Consider the following 22,712-nt stretch of genomic DNA (forward strand, 5'->3'; position numbering starts at 1 on the left):
TTATTATGTGTGTAATGCCCCTTTTTGGAGCCTTTTTGAGACATTTTTTTCCTATAATTAATATTTTTAGTGAGCCGGTGATGAACAGTAATAGTCAATTGCTATTTTAGTAATATCGGTGGAGTTGGTTTTGATGTTTATCTTGAGATTTGTTATAATCTGGAGTTATTAAATTAAATAGCACTACGTTATTGATTTATAAAGTAAAATTAAATATTTTAACTTAAACTGTTATTTCAATTTATAAGGCCAAATATTTAGGAATAAATTGTAACTTTTTCAGTGGTCTTTTATTTAATATAAAACAAAAGTATTCACAAAAAAATAGCACAAAAACATTTGTGGAAAAATATCAAAAAATCATCCACAGAAAATAGCAAAAAAAAGCATTCGCAAGAAATAGCAAAAAGAACATTCCTAAAAAATAGGAGAGAAGCAAAATCCTAAGAAATTAGGTAAAGGCAAAAAAGGGTGGTTTTTCACAAAGAGCAACTTAAAAAAGTGATGGGGAAATGTGATTTTATGTAGTCCCACATGCATAGGGTGAAGAGGTTCAAACTTCTTGGGAGTAATCTAAAAGTAATTTTGTGGAGCTCATTTATGATGCTTAGTTGAATATTGTTTTTGTTTATGCTTTGGTTTTTGGAGGAGATTGTGCTTCTTGCTGGTTTGAGGGGACAAAACCCCTTGCAAACGATATTGTCCACACTGCTGAGAGATATGATCTAGAGGAATGGGAGTGTCTTCATTACGGGAGTCACATTGGAGCTTATTGGGAGTTATCACTTTAATACTCAAAGACAAATATTGCAGATTTGATATATTGTGGTTGTTAAGGGAATTTTGGGAGCTTGGCAAGTGCATTCACTGCTATACTAATTGTTTCTGTTGCATAAAATTTCGGTTTGAAACCCTTTGTATTTTCTGATTATAATTGCTGCAGACATTCATATTCATTTCAAATACACGGGTATGTTGAATTTGTTCCTGTAATCTGATTTAATCATCTATACATTCAGAGTTTGCAATATTACATCAATTTCAGATTTGTATTAGATTCTGAATGAATAAGTTAATTTTTTTAGCATATTATTTCTCTTCTTAATTTGCATTATAAATATGTCTTCTATTCTATTATATCTTCTCTTTTTAATAAACAAAAAATACATATTAGATCAAAATAGGGCTGAATATTGCAATAGTATTAGAGCCAGTGTATCCTGCCATCCTGAAGGGTCTAGTAAGAAAGATGATGACTTAAGAAGATAAAATTCTAGAAGGGCTGATAAAGATGAAGCAAAGTTATCAAAGACAAACATTGAGTTGTCAAAAATTAAAAGTATGTAGAGAGTTGGGAAAGTTATAGTACTTGCATTGGCACCCTGGGTGGTTAAGATACATCTTTAAAAGGAAAGTAGCAGTAAATGAAAAACATTCTTCTAGTGCAAGAAACAAAAAAATGAAAAGAGATCCATAATAGATTATTTGAATGGCGATAGTGTCTTGAATCTTGATACATAAAGACCATTAGACATAGTTTCACAAAGGTCCTTTGGACATGCATGTAGCTATTGTTGATGAGTTTGTGCATGAAGGAAAAGACAAAACAACATCTTTGGGGTTAAGTTTAGATATATCCAGTGATGATGGTTTAGATAGATCTAGGTTGGATGATCATACACAACCTTTGGAGTGGAGTGTTTATGAAGACATCAGTACTAGTGAGTCTAGGAGTGACTCTCTCATAGGGGTAAAGATGCACGAGGAGGACAGCAAACACTTTTTAAAAAAAAGAGACCAATCAATCTTTTGACATATGGGATCTGGTTGTGTTGGTACCTAAGAATGAAAAAGATTGTACACAAGATGAATTTTGTTTTGATTGTGATGATGTTTTGTTTGTTCTCATTCAAGGGAGTTGGCACACTATTCTTCATCAAGGAAGTAAGGATTCTCAGTTGACGATTCTTTGGAGCTGTTTTTCAAGATTTTTGAGTTGATTTTTTGCAATGTTAATGTTTTTCACACATGCTTATACTCGGAGTCAGTTTTGGACAATGAACTCTTATATTTTATGGCTTGCCTTTTAGAGGTCCTTGAAGTTGTTACTATTAGGATTAAGGGGAGATTGTTAAGTGGTTGGCACTTAGATATCATGTCTATGTGTTGCACCGATGACAGGTTTTTCATTGATGTCAACATATATATGATTGGGTATGTAATAGACAAAGATTTTGTACATCGTAGAGGTTGGATTGATCAGTGAAGTTGGGTATCAACAAGATAAGTTATGCAAGCTTATATTCATATTCAAGGATGTGTTTAAATACTACATCGATGTTTGCATATGTTTGTATGAAGGATTGGATGAGTTACAGTTGATGTGGTGAAGACTTGTAACATATCAGTGTACAAGAAAATATATAACTGGTAATTTGATTATATCTGATGAGCAAGATGGAATGAAGGTAAGCGAGCTTAGATTGTGGTTGAAGACATGTTAGTGATGATATGTTTGTGTTAGCAGATGCTAGAGATCATACTAGGAAGGTCGTTGTAGTGTAACGTGTGATATGTTTACTGTTAAGTCGATTCTTGTATTGGGATTTATTTTGGTAGTTGTAAAGTGTAATGTAGCATGTGGAACTTTAATGTAATATCTTAATGAGTTCCTATGAAAATTAATTGTACATTTAGGAAGCCCAAAAGGATGACCTAATTAATTGTTAGGACAAGGTATAAAGGAAAGAGTGTTTCCTTGGGTTAAAATGTAATCAAGTGTGGTATTGTGTAATTGTGACGTTTGTGTGTTGAGTATGTGAATTTGAGCAGAGCAAAGAAGAGGATTATGTTGATGTTGGTTTGAGAATTTCAAAGGACTAGTATTGGCAATAGAGTTGTAGATATGGTCAGTTCACTACTTGGATCTATTATCCTAAAGATTTGTTTGTGTAATAGTTGCTAAAGCAATTTGGATAGTGGTTTTAGCTGTCTTCCTTATGCCCCTAATAGGGATATAATCTTTTGACATGGACTAATGTACCGATTTTATTGTAATTGACTCCTAACAAAATCACATCCATTCACAAGGAACTTTTATATTAGTGCATCATATTGTGGGTTATATCCCCACCAAGGTTTCCCTCTGATCAAGGGTTTCCGTAGTTAACAAATCATTGTGTCATTGTGTGTAATGTCCCTGTTTTTGGCTAGTTTGTGCAGTTGATAGATTTAGCTCATCATAGTGACCCTCGTCAGTTGACAGGGCATTTTGGGGGTCTTAGTTATGGATTTACTATTTTTAGTAATTTCTATTTTTGGCAGTGCAATGGGTGGCTTGGCAATTGGCCATCACCTGCGGTTAATCAGGTTATAATTGCTTGAGCTCTGATTTATTTATTATTCATTGAGTTGCATTATTATAATAATGTTTATATTATTATAATAATGACTTTAAGAGATATTTCCAAAAAGCAAGTTGGAAAGTTTCTAGTGTTGAGTTCTTTTGGTAAACTTCCATGTTTTCTGAAGTGGAGTTTCATGGAAACTTTTGCCGATGAAAGCTTATAAACGAGAGCTCATTTCATTGGGAAAAGCACGCTTGATTTTATATTTGATTTTGTGCCTTGGTGGCTTTTTCCTAGGTTCTTAACTGTATGCCCTTGCTGATGTTTAAGGTTTGGAAATTCTAAGAATTGCACTAGCTATTTAGTTGCTGAGGTATAGCTAAGATTGCCTAACTTCTCTACTGTTCATCACTATAGCTGAGAAGTGTTTTTCATTCCATTGCTGAAGTATAGTGGATTGGATATTCATTTGCACAATCTCCTTCTGTGTATTTTGTGTCTTGGAGATTGGTTTGTGATTATAGATTGGATAATGAGGAGAATTGAATTTGCTCATCCATTTGGAAGCGGCATTGTGGAAATTCGATTTGTTACTAAAGGCTGCCCATTAACATTCAATTACAACATCCCATATTGTAATACTTGCTTGGGTGAGCTTGGAGTCAAAATTTAGCTACCAAAGAGGTGGATGGCATTGGTTTCAAGACCTGCAATATACTGCAACACATGTGGGGAGTCCAACCTTCAGTCATGTTGGCGATTTGCAGACTTGCGATACATGTTGGCAGCATGCTGATATATATTAAGGGAGTGGCATTACAGCCCACTGCACGTCAACTACTCCAATGTTTTGCATTTGCTGAGGATGGCCAAGGATATCAGTCATTGCAGCTGAGTTTGGCAGTAAGGGAAGTCATTTAGGGTGGCACGATTTGGCAGATTACTTACAGCCAGGTGCCATTGGTAAAATATATATTTCTGATTTGTGGTTCTTCATATTAAATGCAAAGAATCTGTTTCCAGTTATAGTTGGAATTCGTTATATTATTTCAAACTTCTTGTTATTGTTATCACTTATCAACTGGAGAAAATTCAATATAAGTTGGAAAACAATTAAATATTGCAACTAAGAGTTTGTGCATCATTAATTCAAATTGGGAGCTAGTTGGGGTTTTTACATTGTGTATGTTTCATCTCTTGGAATTGCTCACTATATTGGTTATTGAAGTTGAATTTAAGTTATAGTTGCCATACAATTGATTCAACCCCCCCCAATTGTATTGGTGAACTTTTTCTAACATTTGGTATCAGAGCTTTAGGTCCTTGATTAGGAAGCTTTGTAGCTTAAGGAGATCCATGGCATTCAAGAAGGAAAGTCTGAAGTTTGATGGAGAGAACTATGACAATTGGAAGGACAAGATGAGAACTCATTTACATTGCATGAGAATTGATTACTGGATGATTATAAAGACTCAGAAGATTGTGGTGGAAGAAAAAGATCCTTCTCCTTGCACTACTGATGAGAAGAAACAGCTCATGTACAACATGTTTGCTAGAGAAGCACTGATCTCTGCACTTCCAGAATCAGAATTTTTTGAGGTAAAAGGTCTGCATCTTGCTTATGATATTTGGACAAGATTAGAAGCACTTTATGAAGGAGATAAATATGTTAGGAAGTCTAGGTTGCAAAATTGGAAAACTATGGTTGAGAATGCAAGGATGCAAGAAGTGAATTAGTTAGGTCATATTCTCAAAGGATCATTGAGATTGTTGCAGGCATATAAGGTTGTGGAGGAACTATATCAAAAGAGGTATGTTACAAAATTCTGAGAACATTAACCCCTTCTTATGAAAGTAAGGTATTAACTATAGAAGAAGTTATACTAGTTATGCTAGATTTCAATAGAGAAAATTTGATTGGAAAGTTGCAAGCATTTGAATCTAGATTGAAACAAAGTCTACCTAGATTAGAGACTTCTTTTAAAGATAGTGTACATAAGGATACTAATTAGAAGTGCAAGCGCTAGTGGCGATTATGCTAGAGAATGGGCGGATGTACGTGATGTAGAAAAGAAGATTAATGAAGCTCTTTCATTGTTTGCAAAGAGAGAACCTAAAGGTAAGAAAGCTTTTGCTTGTTGGCATTGCAAAGAATTTGGTCATTTTTCATATCAATGCCCTAAGAGAGAAAGAAAAGTGAAACCTAGAAAACCTTACAAGTCAAAAATTGCAAAAGATTTCTTTTATGCTAGTGATGATGAGTTTGATTTCAAAGAGATAAACTTCTTAGACATTGATGATGATGATGAGATAGGATTTGTTGCTATTAAGGAAGTCCTATTAAAGAGGAGAAAGCATTTGTCTCACATGTAGAAAAAAAAAACGTTTGATTGGATCATAGATGGTGGATGTTTACATCATATGACTGGTGATAGAGAAAAGTTTGTTGGATTTAAAAGCTATGATGGTGGAGTAGTTAGAGTTGGTAATAATGTTGTATGTCCAATTAAGGGAAAATGATCTATTACACTTGATGGTAAAACTAACACAGAGGATCTTTATTTTGTTGATGGATTGAAACATAACTTGTTGAGTGTATGACAACTAGTTGATAAGGGATATCTTCTACAATTTAGTGAGAAGACATGTATAATCAAGGATAGAAATGGTAAACTGATTGGAACAAGTACAAGAACCAAAGATAAAGTCTTACAATTGAATCTTATTGAGATAAGTTGTTTGGTTGCTAAAGTTGATGACACTTGGTTGTGGCACAAAAGATTTCGTCATATAAACTTTGATAACATTGTGAAGATAAGTAATAGTCCTACAAAAAGGAATTTGGAAAAGATTATGAAACCTTCTAACATGGTATGCAAGGAATGTGTGATGGCTAAAGAGAAGAACTCATTTCCAAGCAAAATATTCACTACATGAGAAAAGTTGGAGATTGTACATACATATTTGTGTGGACCTACAAAGACGAGCATTTTATGGTGAAAGGTATTTCATTCTTTTCATTGATGATTTTACCAGAGTGATGTGGGTAGCATTTCTAAGAGAAAAATTAGAAGATTTCGACAAGTTTAAGATATTCAAGGCTAAAGTTGAGAATGAATTTGGATTAAAAATTAAATGTTTAAAATCTATAGAGGAGGAGAATTTACATCAAATCACTTCAATAACTTTTGTGAAGACAATGGAATCAAAAGATAACTTTCATCTCCTCAGACACCACAACAGAATGGGATAACAGAAAGAAAAACACACCAGTAAGTGAAGCAGCTAGAGCAATGATGCTTGAAGGAAATGTGGCACACATCTATTACAGAGGAGTTACTACAACAATATACAATATGAACAAAGTTTAGATTAGACAAGGAACAAGTGAGACACCTTATGAACTTTGGTTTGGACATACACTTACTGTGAAATACTTTGGAATCTTTGGAAGAAAATGTTATATCAAGAGAGAAGATAACATAGGGAGGTTTGATCTTGGAAGTGATGAAGGTATATTTTTTATTTGGTCTTTGAAAAAAAATGCATATTGATGTTATAGTCAGAGATTGAGAACAATAGTTAAGAGTGCTAATGTAAGAGTTGAGAGAAATTCAGGATACAAGAAAGAATTCTTGATTATGATTTTGATAATGAAGCTAGTACAAGTCAGAGGCCTAATAATCAAAATGCAAAACAAGAACAATTCATTGAGATGAATAATGATATACAAGTACAGATTGAGGAACCTAGAGAAGAACTTGAAGAAGAGCTTAAAAGGATGCCAAAATATGTTGCAAGGAATCACCCTAGGAAGCAGATAATTGGAAGTACTACAAACAAAAGAGTATTGACAAGAAATTAGGTAAGAGAAGAAGTCTATTTGATATCAAGGTTGAACCTAAGACTGCAGATGAAGCATGCAAAGATGAAAATTGGATAAAGGCTATGAGAGGAGAACTTGATTAGATAGAGAAGAACAAGACTTGGGAATTAGTCCCTAGACCTCAAGACAAGAGTGTTATTGGCAATTTGGCAAAAAATGGGTATTCATGAAGAAGATGAATGAACAAGGTGAAGTGGTAAGGAACATAGCAAGATTGGAATGCAAAGGATACTCACAACAAAAAGGAATTGATTTTGAAGAAACATTTGCCCCCACTGCAAGATTAGAAGCAATAAGAATGTTTTTGGCTTATGCATCTAACAAAAACTTCAAGGTATATCAAATGGATGTTATGTCAACATTTTTGAGTGGCGAACTTGAGGAAGTAGTCTACATTGAACAACCAGATGGTTTGCCACACTAAAGACAAAGACATGGTTTGCAGATTGAAGAAGACACTATGGACTAAAACAAGCACCTAAAGCATGGTATGCGAGGTTAGACAAGCACTTGCTAAGCTTGGGATTCAATAAAGGTAATGCTAGTAGTAACTTGTATTTGAGGACAAATTCAGATGGATTATTGATCATTGTAGTATTGTTGATGATATTATCTTTGGAGGCAATGATGAGGCTAGTAATTTTTTTTCCTAAAGAAATGAAGAATGAATTTGAAATGTCCATGATTGGTGAAATGAAATACTTCTTGGGATTGCAAATAACTTAGAATAAGGATGAAATTTTCATATCACAGACCGAGTATCTTAAGGACCTTTTAACAAGATTTGGATTGGAGAACTGTAAGCCAGTTGATGCACCAATGGTTACGGGATGCAAATTATCAAGTAAGGATGAGTCTTGTAGTGCCTTGGAAACAAGGTACAGTTCAATGATAGGAGGATTGCAATATCTATCTCACACAAGACTAGACATAGAAAATGCAGTTGGAATTGTTGCAAGATTTTAGTAAGACCCTAAAAAGACACATTTGGTAGCAATAAAGATGATATTCAAATATTTGAAGGGAACATCAGATTCTGGGTTATAGTATGATAGGTTAAATTTATTTCACTTTATGTGCATAAATTGATGTAGATTGGTCAAGAAATGTTGATGATAGGAAGATCACAAGTGGTGGTGCATTCTTCTTAGGTGGAAGACTAGTTTCGTGGCTAAGCAAGAAACATGATTGCATTTCACAATCTACAACAGAAGCAGAGTATGTGGTAACAACAAACAATTGTAATCAAATCATATGGACGAAGAAAATGCTGAAGGATATAGGTGTTGAGTTCCATAACCTATTATTATTCATTGTGATAACACAAGTACAGTAAGCATGTCAAAGGATCCAATCTTACACTCAAAAACAAAACACATTGCTATAAAATATCATTGTCTGAGAAAGAAGGTAGCAAAAAAGGAAATCAGATTGGAGCATGTTAGTACAAAATAGTAGGTAACAGATATCTTTTCTAACCCATTGGCTAAGGATATTTTTTAGTACTCTAGAACTATGCTTGGGGTGATTCCCCCACTTGATTTAGAGTAATTGATGCAAGGATTGCATTAGTCTTGTACAATCAGAGCACTATTCATATATCTGGATTGGATGCTTGATGCTACTCCTATGGGGGAGTGGTTGTAATGAGTAGAACTAGACAGATTTCTTATGAAATGTTTCAGTATAACAATGTCTGTTGGCACTTGGTATCTCTTTTTCAGATTGGCTAGATCCAATAATGAGAGCACTTCATATTCATAGATTAGCATGTTGACACCTCTGCCATTGATGTCAATAGGGGAGAGTAATGCATGAAAAACTCATATGTGAAATAAGGGAGAGTATGAATTAGAGTAACACCTTTGGGGGAGAATATGCAAAGGTAGAAGAATAGATGTCAATAGGGGAGCATTCAGAAAATTACATTCAGTTGATTGGTTTTTGAAGAGATTAGTAAGGAAATTTGCATTCATGGTTTTTCATTATATGTTGCCATCAATGCCAAAGGGGGAGATTGTGTAATGGGCACCCCTGGATGTCCCAAAAAACTAAACCAAATTACTGAAAGGAATTATGTCAAACAGTTTGCATTCAACTTCTTAAAACCCCTTATAACTCCGGAAATCAAACGTTTATTTGTTTGTTGTGTTTCATGCATGGAATTGGTATCATACAACATAAACAAGAAAGGAACTACAATAATATGCAAAGTGGAAATGAACTGCTGCTAATAAAATGTTATTTTCAGAATTCATAAAACCAAATACATGGTAGATTTATCAACTCACTAATTACTTCAGCAATATTGTCATAATACTCCAGCCCATGCTTACGAACTTGCTGCTACAATACTTTGTCCTTCAATCAGTCCACTACCTTCGTAATACCATTCCCTCAAAGCGGCATAAGCGTCGGACAAGTAGTGAAGAAGATATGAGCAAAATACCAAATCTGCCTGTAGCCGGAAATGCAACTAAACTGCCTGATAATGAAGCCAAAAACAAAGAATTCCAAAGGCCAAACCCCAAGGGAATGACGTCTAGAATGTTACAAGAGAGGATAAACGTCCTCAAATGCCAAGAACTGAGCTGCAACTCACATACCAATTTTTTCTCATATTCCACCTGCCTAATGAAGCCACAGATGCTTCCTTTTATTCTATTCCCACGGGTCCGCTCAACTCATATGGGCAATGTGGGATAAAAGATGTGTAATATAAAACATATATTAAAATACCCCTTATGTCTCCCTTGGGTACACATCACCATAAAATAAATATTAAAGTAACACTTTAATATTTTACAATTAAATTAGACGTTACTTTAATAAAACTTCAGGCATTAAAATGTATTAGCAATCGAACTCCGAATAATGCGAGTGATAGCTCATCGGAAAGCTCTCACGGAGGAGTATCGAATCCAATCACCAAAATTGACCTGCACTGTGTCCTGCCGACTTACTAAAAATAGTAAGTATGCCTGAAACTGAGTAAGTCAACTTCGTTTTGGCCCAAACTGGAAATGACTAGGCCAAAACACTCCAAGATCCCATTAAACCCTTCGTTAGCCCTCGGGACCATGTAGAACAAGGCTAACGCACACACACTTGGTCAACTGCTAAAAGATGGGATCATTACAAATCCGCCCTCCTTGAAATTGCTTGTCCTCAAGCAATTAAGTAACATAATGAACTCCATCCTCCACCTGGATCCCAATTGAAGTAATGTGTGATATCCATATAGCCATTAAACAAACTGCAAATGAACATCATTAGGACCAACCACATGTCCTGCAAGTTAGCTCCCAAAACTTGTGCTGATGAAGTATAAGTCTGGATGTCACCAGAAGGCGGCTCCATAGAAGATCTATGCAACCTCTTCCTCCCAACTGCTGCAACACAAAACTGAATCTTTGTAGATGGTGAAAACTGAGCCCAACTCCACTCAGGTGAATGATCAACATCAGCCTCAAACATCAGATTGTCATAATACAATGTTGCATCCACGTTGAACATAGTACTATCCCAAGAGTGAACATTAACACTTTGTTGGTCGATAGTATAATATGACTCTGTCACTATATTGCTCACCTCATTAGCAATAACAAGTGTACTATCATCAGAGCACAAATCTACAACTACATGCTTATTACCAAACTCCTCATTGGATGGTTCAACTGACATAGAAGTGGTTGTTGATATGATAGTTCCCTTGCATTCTCCTAATTCCACTATTGCTACATCATCATCCCCTGACAAGGCTTCATATGTGGTCTCCTGACTTTGCACGCATGTCTCTACTGACTCTGCCGAAATGCCCACATCAACAACATCATAACTGGCTGGCTCTATACGTGTCTCGATCTCACCTGAGGAATCAACTACCTTCTGCTCTGGAGCAACATACAGATCATCAATGTTGGTGCTCATCTGTCTAGCCATAAGCTGAAACATCATATCCATTTGCCTATTCTGCTCCTGTTGCATACGTTGCCCCTTCTCTAATGTACTCAATAACTGTTTGAACATCACCTCTTGATCTGGACTAATATACATTTTTTCAAACACTTTTCCCTTTATCCAGCTATCTATATGATCTCCACAGGATGGCAGGACTAATAGCTCTGATACCACTGTAATGGACACCCCTGGATGTCCCAAAAAACTAAACCAAATTGCTGAAAGGAATTATGTCAAACAGTTTGCATTCAACTTCTTAAAACCCCTTATAACTCCGGAAATCAAACGTTTATTTGTTTGTTGTGTTTCATGTATGGAATTGGTATCATACAACATAAACAAGAAAGGAACTACAATAATATGCAAAGTGGAAATGAATTGCTGCTAATAAAATGTTATTTTCAGAATTCATAAAACCAAATACATGGCAGATTTATCAACTCACTAATTACTTCAGCAATATTGTCATAATACTCCAGCCCATGCTTACGAACTTGCTGCTACAATACTTTGTCCTTCAATCAATCCACTACCTTCGTAATACCATTCCCTCAAAGCGGCATAAGCGTCAGACAAGTAGTGAAGAAGATATGAGCAAAATACCAAATCTGCCTATAGCCGGAAATGCAACTAAACTGCCTGATAATGAAGCCAAAAACAAAGAATTCCAAAGGCCAAACCCTAAGGGAATGACGTCTAGAATGTTACAAGAGAGGATAAATGTCCTCAAATGCCAAGAACTGAGCTGCAACTCACATACCAATTTTTTCTCATATTCCACCTGCCTAATGAAGCCACAGATGCTTCCTTTTATTCTATTCCCACGGGTCCGCTCAACTCATATGGGCAATGTGGGATAAAAGATGTGTAATATAAAACATATATTAAAATACCCCTTATGTCTCCCTTGGGTACACATCACCATAAAATAAATATTAAAGTAACACTTTAATATTTTACAATTAAATTAGACGTTACTTTAATAAAACTTCAGGCATTAAAATGTATTAGCAATCGAACTCCGAATAATGCGAGTGATAGCTCATCGGAAAGCTCTCACCGAGGAGTATCGAATCCAATCACCAAAATTGACCTGCACTGTGTCCTGCCGACTTACTAAAAATAGTAAGTATGCCTGAAACTGAGTAAGTCAACTTCGTTTTGGCCCAAACTGGAAATGACTAGGCCAAAACACTCCAAGATCCCATTAAACCCTTCGTTAGCCCTCGGGACCATGTAGAACAAGGCTAACGCACACACACTTGGTCAACTGCTAAAAGATGGGATCATTACAGATTGTTAGGATTAAGAGGAGATTGTTAATTGGTTGGCACTTGGATAACATGCCTATGTGTTTCCTTGATGGAAAATTCGTCATTGATGTCAACATATATATGATTGGGTATGTGATAGACAAATATTTTGTACATCGTAGAGGTTGGATTGATCAATGAAGTTGGGTATCAACAAGATAAGTTATGTGAGCTTATATTCATATTAGGGATGTGTTCAGATACTACATTTGTGTTTGTGTATGTTTGTATGAAGGACTGGATGAGTTACAGTTGATTTGGTGAAGGCTAGTAACATGCTAGTGTACATGGAAATTGGTAATTGGTAATTTGATTGTATCTGATGAGTGAGATGGAATAAAGGTTAGCAAGCTTAGATTGTGATTGAAGACCTCCCCAGTTGTATTGGTGGACTTTTCTTTCTAACAACTTCAATAAATGTTAGCATCTCTGTCCACTTTACCATCAACTTACATATGATTTTGATCCTTCCTGCATATGAGTTGGATGAGTTCTAAGAATTTTCTTTTATTCCTCCAGTAACCACTCCCTTTTTAGGATTTGCATATAATAAACACAGATGATTTATTCTTCCTCAATAAGGCTGGTTGGTCCCTCTCATGATCCCCTTATTTTAATTTATGAAGTCTATTAAGTTATCTTTAAAAACAACTTATATCCCCTTAGCATCACTACATGGTGCCCCCCTTTTTAATACACTTTATTAAGATTATTACTCAATAATAAAAGGGCTTTATTTTATTTATTTGAAAAATTTAATCTAAAATTTGTAATTTTTTTTTAGTTCCTGAAACTCATCACTTGACTTCTCTAAGTGGAAATTGCTTCTGCGCCAAGTCCTTGGGTGATGTCCAAATATAGAAGGTCAACAGTCCCCTTCTAAAAAATAGAACCACCTCCTAAAATTTAGGAAACTGTCTCAGACTATCTGGAATATCTTTAGAATGCATCACAGACAATCTCCTAGCTTCCTAAAAATTAGGGATCCTCCTAAAACATAGGAGACTGCATCAGAATGTTTTGAGTGGCTTGTAAAGCCCTTGCTAGGCTCCGCTAACCTGGTTGGGTCCCCTAACCACTTTGTTGATTTATAGGAACCCCTAATTGTAGGCCAAACTGTACTGTAAACTGAATTGCCCAAAGGAGGGGACATCAAAGTTGCTCATTTGATATTAGGTTGTACTTGTAACGTATAAATATGCACATGTTTCAGTATATTAAAAAATATCCAAGCACAATCTTTCATTAGTTAAAAGCTATAACAGATAGCTTGTCCTCCCCATCATTCAAAAGCTACCTGCCAATAGCCTTTCTAAAATCAGAACAAAGTGATTAAACATATGTTCCTTTTGGGGAAGTAACTATAAAAATTAAGTCTTTGCTGACCATTTCAGCTTCACTGTACATAAAATTCGTATATCGAAACTTTCGGGCTAATGCATCTGACAGGCATAAGTAAGATTCTACACCTCTGCGAGCATGCGAGCACCCAACCACAATAAACATTCATGCAAATAATGGAAGCCCCTACAAGGCACATGGAGAGAAATTTTTAAGTATACTTTCTTTTTGGTTTCCTAAACCTTCTCCTTATGTTTTTATTTCCTTGTTTTAATAAAAATATTTTTGATTTGAACTTGTGCCATGTAGGCACCACACAAGACTGGAGTTGTTTTGAGTGAAACTCTTTATGCTGAAAATATATTTATTTAAAAGTAGTTTATGCAAAAATTTATGGTTGGCCTAAAAGGTGTCAACTTGCAACTTTTATCCTTTATTGTTATACACACATCTGAATAAAGAATATACACAGAAGCATATTTCTATTTGTAGATACATATAAGATGCAAATTCATTTCCAAAAGTGTAAGGTGCAGATTTGTTTCTTAGAGCTTGGGCTGCATTCTTTAGAGCTTAGAGTGCATGCACATTGTTCCATTCAATATGTTTGATAGAAATCTTGAGTTACATTAGGCAATATACATACACACACATATTGCAGTGGTGAACTTTACATGTCCATGTCAATCCCCATTTAGTCTGTGGTCAATTTAGATGAAATGTCTAAATATAACTTCATATCAACAAGTGGCACAGTCGTCCTAAGTTTGGCTCATGCCCCATTGCTGACAGGAGCTTGTCAGATTATTTGATTATCTTAGATTCATAACAAGATTTCTTATTCTCATGGAATTACATATATATGTATCATTCTGATGGTGAAGTTTGCATACTTATGAATCATGATCAATCTTTTATTTCTCCATGTTATGTATATTTGTAATTTGATCATCATTCTTGGTTGAGGCTTACAACAAATTTGGGTATACGAAATTTGGGTATCAATCATGCTTTCTGTATGAGGCATTGAATCATTTTGTAAAGCAAAAATCAAGCAAAGCATGTCAAAATCCTTTTCCACAATGTGAAGCTCCAAATATATCTATTTCTAAAACCATGCAATTGTTTGAATATAGGTGGTCATAATTCTTAATCTTATTATCACACATGCACCTAATTACAAGTCTTAAGTGAGTGTTTGTGTGTCTTGATTTTATCATGACAGGATTCCTTCATGGATTAGAACATTCTCGTTGACGATACTCTCTCCTACCTTAGGCAGTGTCAAAAGTTCTTGTCGCAGTTGCATAATTAGTCATCATCATATTTATTTATACTTTAAAAGACACTTAATGCAATCAGACTGTCTTACCTAATTGTCTTTTATTGAACATATCATACAACATTTGAGTGTTTGAACTAGGAAAATTAATTGGGATGTTAGAAAGAGTTTGCGCAAATCTCTCACGCTATATTATTTCATCCTGTCATCTTGAAACTGGTGTACTACAGCTTGTGTTAATCATTTGTAGCCTTGACAAACTCACCTTCAATTTGTGAAACTCTGTGTTTCTCAATGTCCGCTTGTTCATCATAAGTGAGTATATTCTATTTAGCATCTATTTTAAATGGAGAGTAGCTAGGCTTGTATTTTAGGACTGTTTCTGCTTGCTTGATTTTCTGGTCTTGCTCCTCAAAGATTTTTCAAATGAAGGTTCACCTTTTGCACCTTTTCCATTTTCATTATAACAAGCATGAATTGAACAAACACATTTGTCAAGGTGTAGATATGGTACTTGAACACCTTAGCACTTGCTGTTCTCTCTTGTCCCTATATCAAGGCCTCTGGGATTTGAACGTACTCTACTACTGAATTTAAATTCTTGGGTACACATATTAGTTTTTAACAGCCATGGAACAATTTACCTTCTGCTATAAATTATTTTCCCATATATTTCATACAAGTCCCAAGTGTTGCAAATACTGTGATTAATTCATACTGCCCAGTACATTGTTGAAACTATTGGGTTTGTAAATAAAAAGCTCTTGCTACCAATCATTCACCAAAACCACCTATTCATTTGAGAAAGCTTCTTTGTTATCAATTGATTGCAACAGATTCTGGGCAACATAAACACAAGGTTGTTGCATTATTTTGATTCATTCGCAAGGATTAATATATTGTCTTCCCACACATTCACTTGGATATAATTAAAGGAAGTATTTTGTAGACTTTTTACATGCAATTGTTTACTGGGATTCTTCTTGTTAATTTAGTTAACAAAGAAGTTAAGAACTGGTTGATGGGAAATAAGAAATTTTTGAACAATATTCTAGAATCCACCAAACAATACAAGTTAGTCCATAAATAATGAGCTGTAATTCCATTGCTGTTTCACTTACTGTTTCTTAATAATATTCACTCTAGGGATGATTATGCCCCAAGAGATCTATGATCATGGGCCTGGCCCAAGTCCTTATTCGATACATCCCTAGGTTATTGATGGCTGGTGCTCATTAAACACCCAAGATTGTAATGTTACAGAATCAGTTATACTCACCTGTTATCTGTGCATGGTGTAAAAGAAGTTGGCTGAGACTGCAATCATCTAATTGATGGATATGAAACTAGATCTCAATGAATGTGTTCTTGGGCAAACATTTTTGTATGGTAAGTCTCAATGAACTATTTTAAATATTTGTGGATATCACTCAATAACAAAACCATTTTTATCATTCATGGTAATACATAGGAGACTCAAAAGTGGTGCCTCATTTGAGGAAAGTATCTACTGTATGTGATAAATTAAAGGAATAGTTGAGAAGCATTTTATTGATTGGTAGTACATTGAATATATTATAGGCATAATGTAGAAACTTTGTTGATATCTTACTTGCGTGAATTAAGAATAAAACCAAGCCGTTTTGCCTTTATATTTTTCTTGATTTTTCTTTAGGCTTTTGCAAGTAGGTCTCTTGTTCAATTTGTGTGCAAAATGTTTGGTTTCTGAGAGTTCACCCGCATCAATTTTGTTCAGAATATGCATATACAATGAAAGTCACAGAAAAATGTGACATCTACAGTTTTGGAGTTGTTTTATTGGAGCTTCTTACTGGTCGCCCCCCAGTACAACCGCTTGATCAAGGAGGAGACCTGGTCACCTGGGTGAAAAGCTCAATTCAGAAAACACCACTGACATCTGGAGTGCTTGATGATCGATTAGATCTGAGCAAAAGAAGGCTGGTTGAGAACATGGTTCTGGTTTTTAAAATTGCTATGTTCTGTACCAACGTGTCACCTTCTGATAGGCCAACAATGCGAGAAGTGGTGTCAATGTTGATTGAGGCCAAGGATAAATCGATGACTGTGCCTTCTTCACCAACATCAGAAACACCACTAAAGGAAGATAGTGAATAAAGGTATTGATCGTTACCCTTCTAATAGTCCCTTTACATTTTGGTTAAGGAAAATACCGATGTTAAAGAATCTAGTGTTGGCTTGTTGGTTTACATAGTGCTCTGTTTCTTGTTTTTCATTTCCAATGATTTCAATCTTTATTGTTACTTGAATTTAAAAGTTAGGCATCATGTCCACTTTACTTATGTTTTCTTGTGCTATTAATTTCATAGACATGAACTTAAGGAATAAATTAGAATACATCATTCAGTGTGGAAAGTAATATAATATGCAAATTATCTATTGCACTACAAAATGTTCAGCATTATCAAGAAAATGACATTTTTAAAATTAAAAATTATACCTTTTCCCATGTCTGATCCATATTTCTCTCACACAAAAACTATTCATTTTCACATGATATGATAGACAGTATTTGCTAGCCTTCTAAGGCTTCAAATATTAATTGCCTTGGTAATACCATATTTACAGAATGGTTTTCGATATAAATAGATTGAGGACAAATGATTGATTGGGTGTTGTTTTCATTAAAATTGTCAAAACATTATTGTTTGAGCTACTATATAAATATCCCGTCCGATTACCATATGTGGTTCATTGCTTTCAGTTTATCATAGACATAAACGATCATGTCTTTTTCGTTACATATTTTATGCATATATTCTTAACGTTCGTATGACATATGATATTATGGCAGTCTTTGTGGTTCTAGAGGGCCCTAAGTATTTTGTGCTTTGGCAATGCCATATCCTTGAAACATTTAATTAAACAGATAGAGGATGCTTTATTAGGGTGTATATCTTTCTTTATAATGATCCAAATATATTGTTTGAACTACCTCATAAACAATCTTGTTTTTACCATGTGATTATCTGCTCTCGATTCATGGTAGTCTACTATCAGAAAATTTTTGTTATCCAACAGAAGTACCCATGGGGCTTAAGGACTGATATAACTAGGCAATGCGATCACAATGTGATAGGATTAGAGAGAGTTTGGTATGGAAAAATGATTTGCTGAGGTGCCAAGGATATGCTATTACCAGATAGAGGACTGATGATGTGAAATTTATTAATACTTGAACCACTGTTTCCAGAAACATCTACCGATATTGTTAGTGCATAAGGCTATCTCGATTCTGATTACAATGCAATCATGTTCTGCACTTTACAAAACTATTCTGATAGCCTCTTTTTATCATAATCGTTATTTCATTTTGATAGCATAGTTTAGCTCAGTTACCAGATTATCTCCAGCAACCCTCAAAGTCTGGCTCGGTTCTGTACAAAGTCTGGTCATTGTCAAGTGTTCCCCAAATTCACCTGCTGAGCCAAAAATTTGCTGCAAATTCTGTGAAAGGAACCCGAGCAGAATTTTGACCAAATTTGGAAGAATTTGCTGCTTAGTAGCGAACCCGGGCCGAATTAGGTCTGAAAACATTTTTTTGACTTTTTTGAAGTGTTTCTTTTGCCTGATTTGGCCTATTTGACCCTCCCAACCCTAAAAGTGACCACTGAACAAGCCAAATAGGATGGTTCATATGTCATCTGTGCATTTGTGAATGAAAAAGAAAGCTTGCTAAAGAGGAAATCTAAAGTGACAATAGGTGAAATCCCAATTGATGATTAATAATTATATAGGAATTTCTTTAAAAAAGCTTTGATATCTTTGAGTCCAGGGCTGAAAGTTTGAATCTTAACTTTTGATCTTAGCTTGGTTAGAAATCCTCTAACTAATACAAAATAAAAATTCAGATAACTGCACTTATCTTTTGACGAATAATTTGATTCTCAAACTGTCCCCTTGATATGGCTGATCCATGCATGTGACCAAGCAAGTGTATCATGTTGTATGTATGACTGGATGATGTAATTAATATCCTATTGAACTGAATCATAGATATGGTGGTGTAGTTTGCTATGTTGCTTTACTATTTGCACAGTGGTGTATGGACTAACTTTTTTTTTTCTATTGCATATCAATTATAAAGGGTGTATTGAACCGAATCATCGAAACAGTTCTATCAAAAAATATAACAGAGAAACCTATCAAATTAGCATATTTTATCTAAATTTCCATTGTCCATATCTGATGGCAGTCCATCTTCTGAGTCACTAGAATCTGGTGAAACGGCAGTGAAGCTAATGACTTCATGATCTCTGTAGCCCAGGTTAACTGATTGTCATGTACTCTCAGGGTTCTGATTCCACTGTCCTGAGTGCTTCAATTGCTGTATAAATTCTGCTAGGGTTACCTCAACTGTTCTTTAGTCTTTCTCGTAGAGTATCCATAGACAATGTCTTTCTTCTCAACCATTGCCTTTTCCTCCTGAAGGATCTGCAAGAATTTTCTCTCTTTCATTTTGGTCACCGTAGTAACCTGCAGAGCAACATCAAGATAAATGAGTTTCTGAAAGGACTTAGTAAGATTCCTGCCCTTTCCTGCAAGCACATTGTTATTACGAGCCTTCCAAATAATCCACAATATAAGTTATATAACAGAAGAAAGAATGGATCAGAAAGCATTACAAAACTTGCTGCTATTGATATGACCTGAGATAATATTAATAACTTTGAAATCACCATTGAAAGCAAGGCCAAACATATTCCAGATTTCAGAAGCAAATAGGCAATCATAGAAAACATGCTTGACAGATTCAGGGTGCCTACATACGGAACAAAGGTTAGGGTCTCCTCCAGGTTTCTTAAAAGGCAGTTCATATAGAAGGAATTTCCACAAGAAATAGGTAATTTACTGGTCTACTTCAGAGGTTGGAAATGATTCTCTTCCGATCAGTGTGTTGCACATCAAGCTGCCATATGGAGTTAACATGTGTAATAATATCAGGGCTGAAGGTAAGCAGGTTATAAATATACTTGGATTTAGCAAGGTGTAGAGGGGTGTTGTCATCCCAACAAAGCTGGAGTGAACAATTATTTGGGGGACAACAAGTACCAGTGGAGCCAATCTTATTGAGGGAGACAAAGATGAGGGAGTAGGTTCTCCACTGGGACACAGGCTTATCTTTCTCAGTGCTTAGCATCTCCCAAAGGATTAGAGCATCATGCTTGAGGAGATCTTGGAAAGTATTGATGCCTTTTTCTGCCCACTTCTTGGCTGAGCATCCTTGAAGTAATGCAAGGGGTTTACTACCGTGACTAAGATTCCACCATACTGACTTTTCTCCACATGCTACACCTTTCTCTTCTACTGGACCAACATTGCAGAAAAAAGGTGTCTTAAAAATTTCCAACTCTTCCAAATATACTTGAAAAATTAGATCTTTGCACTACTTCATTTGTTTCTAATGATAGACGGTCAATATTGTTCTGATTCCTCCATAATTTGGATTTACTAAGATGGGCCCGAGTCAGGTTATTCCTGATCAAAACTTTCCAAGGTTCATCCCCTGCAGCTTCCTTAGCAATCCATTTAGCTGCCAGGGCAATACCTTGGGTACTGAGATCTATTAATACAAGACCACCTATACTCGTGTCTTTTGCACACCATTCACAAGAAACATGGGTCTATCATTCCCTTTACCGTCAGACTTGAGAAAGTCTCTGACAATCTTCTGTATAAAACCAAATTGATGTTGATTGAAAAGCCATGCCGAGGAGAAATAAATAGAGTAGGAAGAGAGTAACTTTTGGCATACCTAAAACCTGCCTGCAAATGACAAATAAAGGCTGTTCCATTTGTTCAAATTTTTAAGAATCCTCTCTCTAACCCAGTTCCACATATCATTAATATTGGGGTTAAAAGCAAATGGGATGCCCAAATACCTGACAATATAATCTCGGCCACCCCACTCAAAACCATATTTGCTCCACTAATTTGGAGGAAGGTCCCAGTTGAGCATGATAGATTTGGAGAGGGAGACTTTTCTACCATGAGCTAGGTAAAATAGATCTAACTTTTTCATCAGACAGTCAATATTGTTGTCTTCTAGGCATAGTAAAATAGAGGTGTCGTCAGCAAACTAGACATTAGAGGCCTCTTCCTTATTGGGGAGCATAATACCTTTCACCCTAGGAGAAATAGAGTCATCCCTAAGGAGATAGTGGAGGGAGTCTGCAAAAATAACATAAAAGGAGGGGGCCAAGGGATAATCTTGTCAGGTAGACCTGGAGAGCTCAAAATATTCTGATTTAGCCCCATTGATTTCCACTGCCGCCATGGCACCATTCAGTAAAGGAGAGACCATCTTGCAACAATAGGGTGGAAAACCAAATGCTTCCAGCATCATAAGAATGAAATTCTATTCAGTTCTATCATATGCCTTCTCCTAATCAATTAACAACATTCCTCCTTGTCGTCCATTGATTCTGGCCAATTCCATGGTTTCCCAAAAGGTAATAAGGTTCTCAAGGACGTATTTGCCCTTGACAAAGCCTGTTTGGGTATGATTAAGCACTTTAGGTAGGACATTTACAAGCCTCAAAGTCAGGGCTTTAGCAAGGAGCTTGTATACAACATTGAGGAGGGTTATGGGCCTCCAATTCATTATGAGGAGTCCGTCTCCTTCGTTAGGGATCAACTTGACAAGGCCAGAGTTAATAATTGGGCCAAGAGAACCTGACAAAATAGCCTCATTGTAAACTTTGAGTAAGATAACCAAATCAATGTTAGCTTGAAAAAATTCCACTGACAGCCCATCCAGACCAGGGGCTTTATCATTGGCCATGCTCTGAATGGAGCTCTTAATTTCTGCCCCTGAGATCTCCTTATTAATTAATCACAGCTGCACCCTGATATCTTTCTAGGGTTGATACCTCTAATCGTCTGCCTGGAAATCTCCATATGCTCCCCAACATCCTCAGAGGTAAAGAGTATTCTATAAAACCTTGAAAAGGCCATTACTATTTCCCCCTGTGAAGTAATGGTGCATGAGGTTTTATCTCTTGCTTCCTTCTTTTTAAGAGTGTGGAAGAAAAATTTGGAACCTTCATCTCCCAAGTTAATCCAGTTCATTCTGGCTCTAACTCTAGCCCCTTTAATCTTCTTATTTTGAAGTTTTCTAAGAGAGTCCCTATAGAACACAACATTATTAGCCAGATTAGGGTCTGAGTGGTTCTGTTGAACCGGGCTTTCAGATTTATGTAGAGCCTCCACTAACATGCGTTCAACCCTCCTAGCATCTTTGGCCTTTTTCTTACCAACAACTTTTAACATGTTCTGCCAGGATTCAGTAGTTTGAATCCACCTGTCAACCTCAGTTTTGTCCTGAGAAATGCGCTCATTATACCATGCAATGATGTTGATTGCTGCTAGCACATCTTCATCTTTAAGAAGAGAGGAATTAAGGGAAAATCCTTGTTTCTTACAAGGCATATCATAGTGATCTTGGATCAACTGAATATAGGAGAAGATAGGGTAGTGGTCAGAAAGAGAAAAGGGATGGACTCTCACATTATCATTTGGAGGAGGGCAGTTAAAAAATAATT

At 35.8% G+C, this 22,712-nt stretch overlaps 1 protein-coding gene across 1 annotated transcript in view; it reads left to right on the forward strand.

The window, feature by feature from the left end:
- LOC149529428 (uncharacterized) overlaps nucleotides 1–22,712 on the forward strand; it is a 95,204-nt gene that overhangs the window by 47,700 nt on the left and 24,792 nt on the right. The window contains exon 2 of the mRNA XM_089808544.1: nucleotides 16,886–17,267. Within this exon, the coding sequence (XP_089664670.1) occupies nucleotides 16,886–17,265 (380 nt within the window). The 3' untranslated portion in view covers nucleotides 17,266–17,267. The remainder of the gene's footprint in view (nucleotides 1–16,885; nucleotides 17,268–22,712) is intronic.

The sequence above is a fragment of the Cupressus sempervirens genome, chromosome 11 (assembly GCF_028749045.1).
Source record: "Cupressus sempervirens isolate cs-2001-9-10 chromosome 11, ASM2874904v1, whole genome shotgun sequence".
NCBI lineage: Eukaryota > Viridiplantae > Streptophyta > Pinopsida > Cupressales > Cupressaceae > Cupressus > Cupressus sempervirens.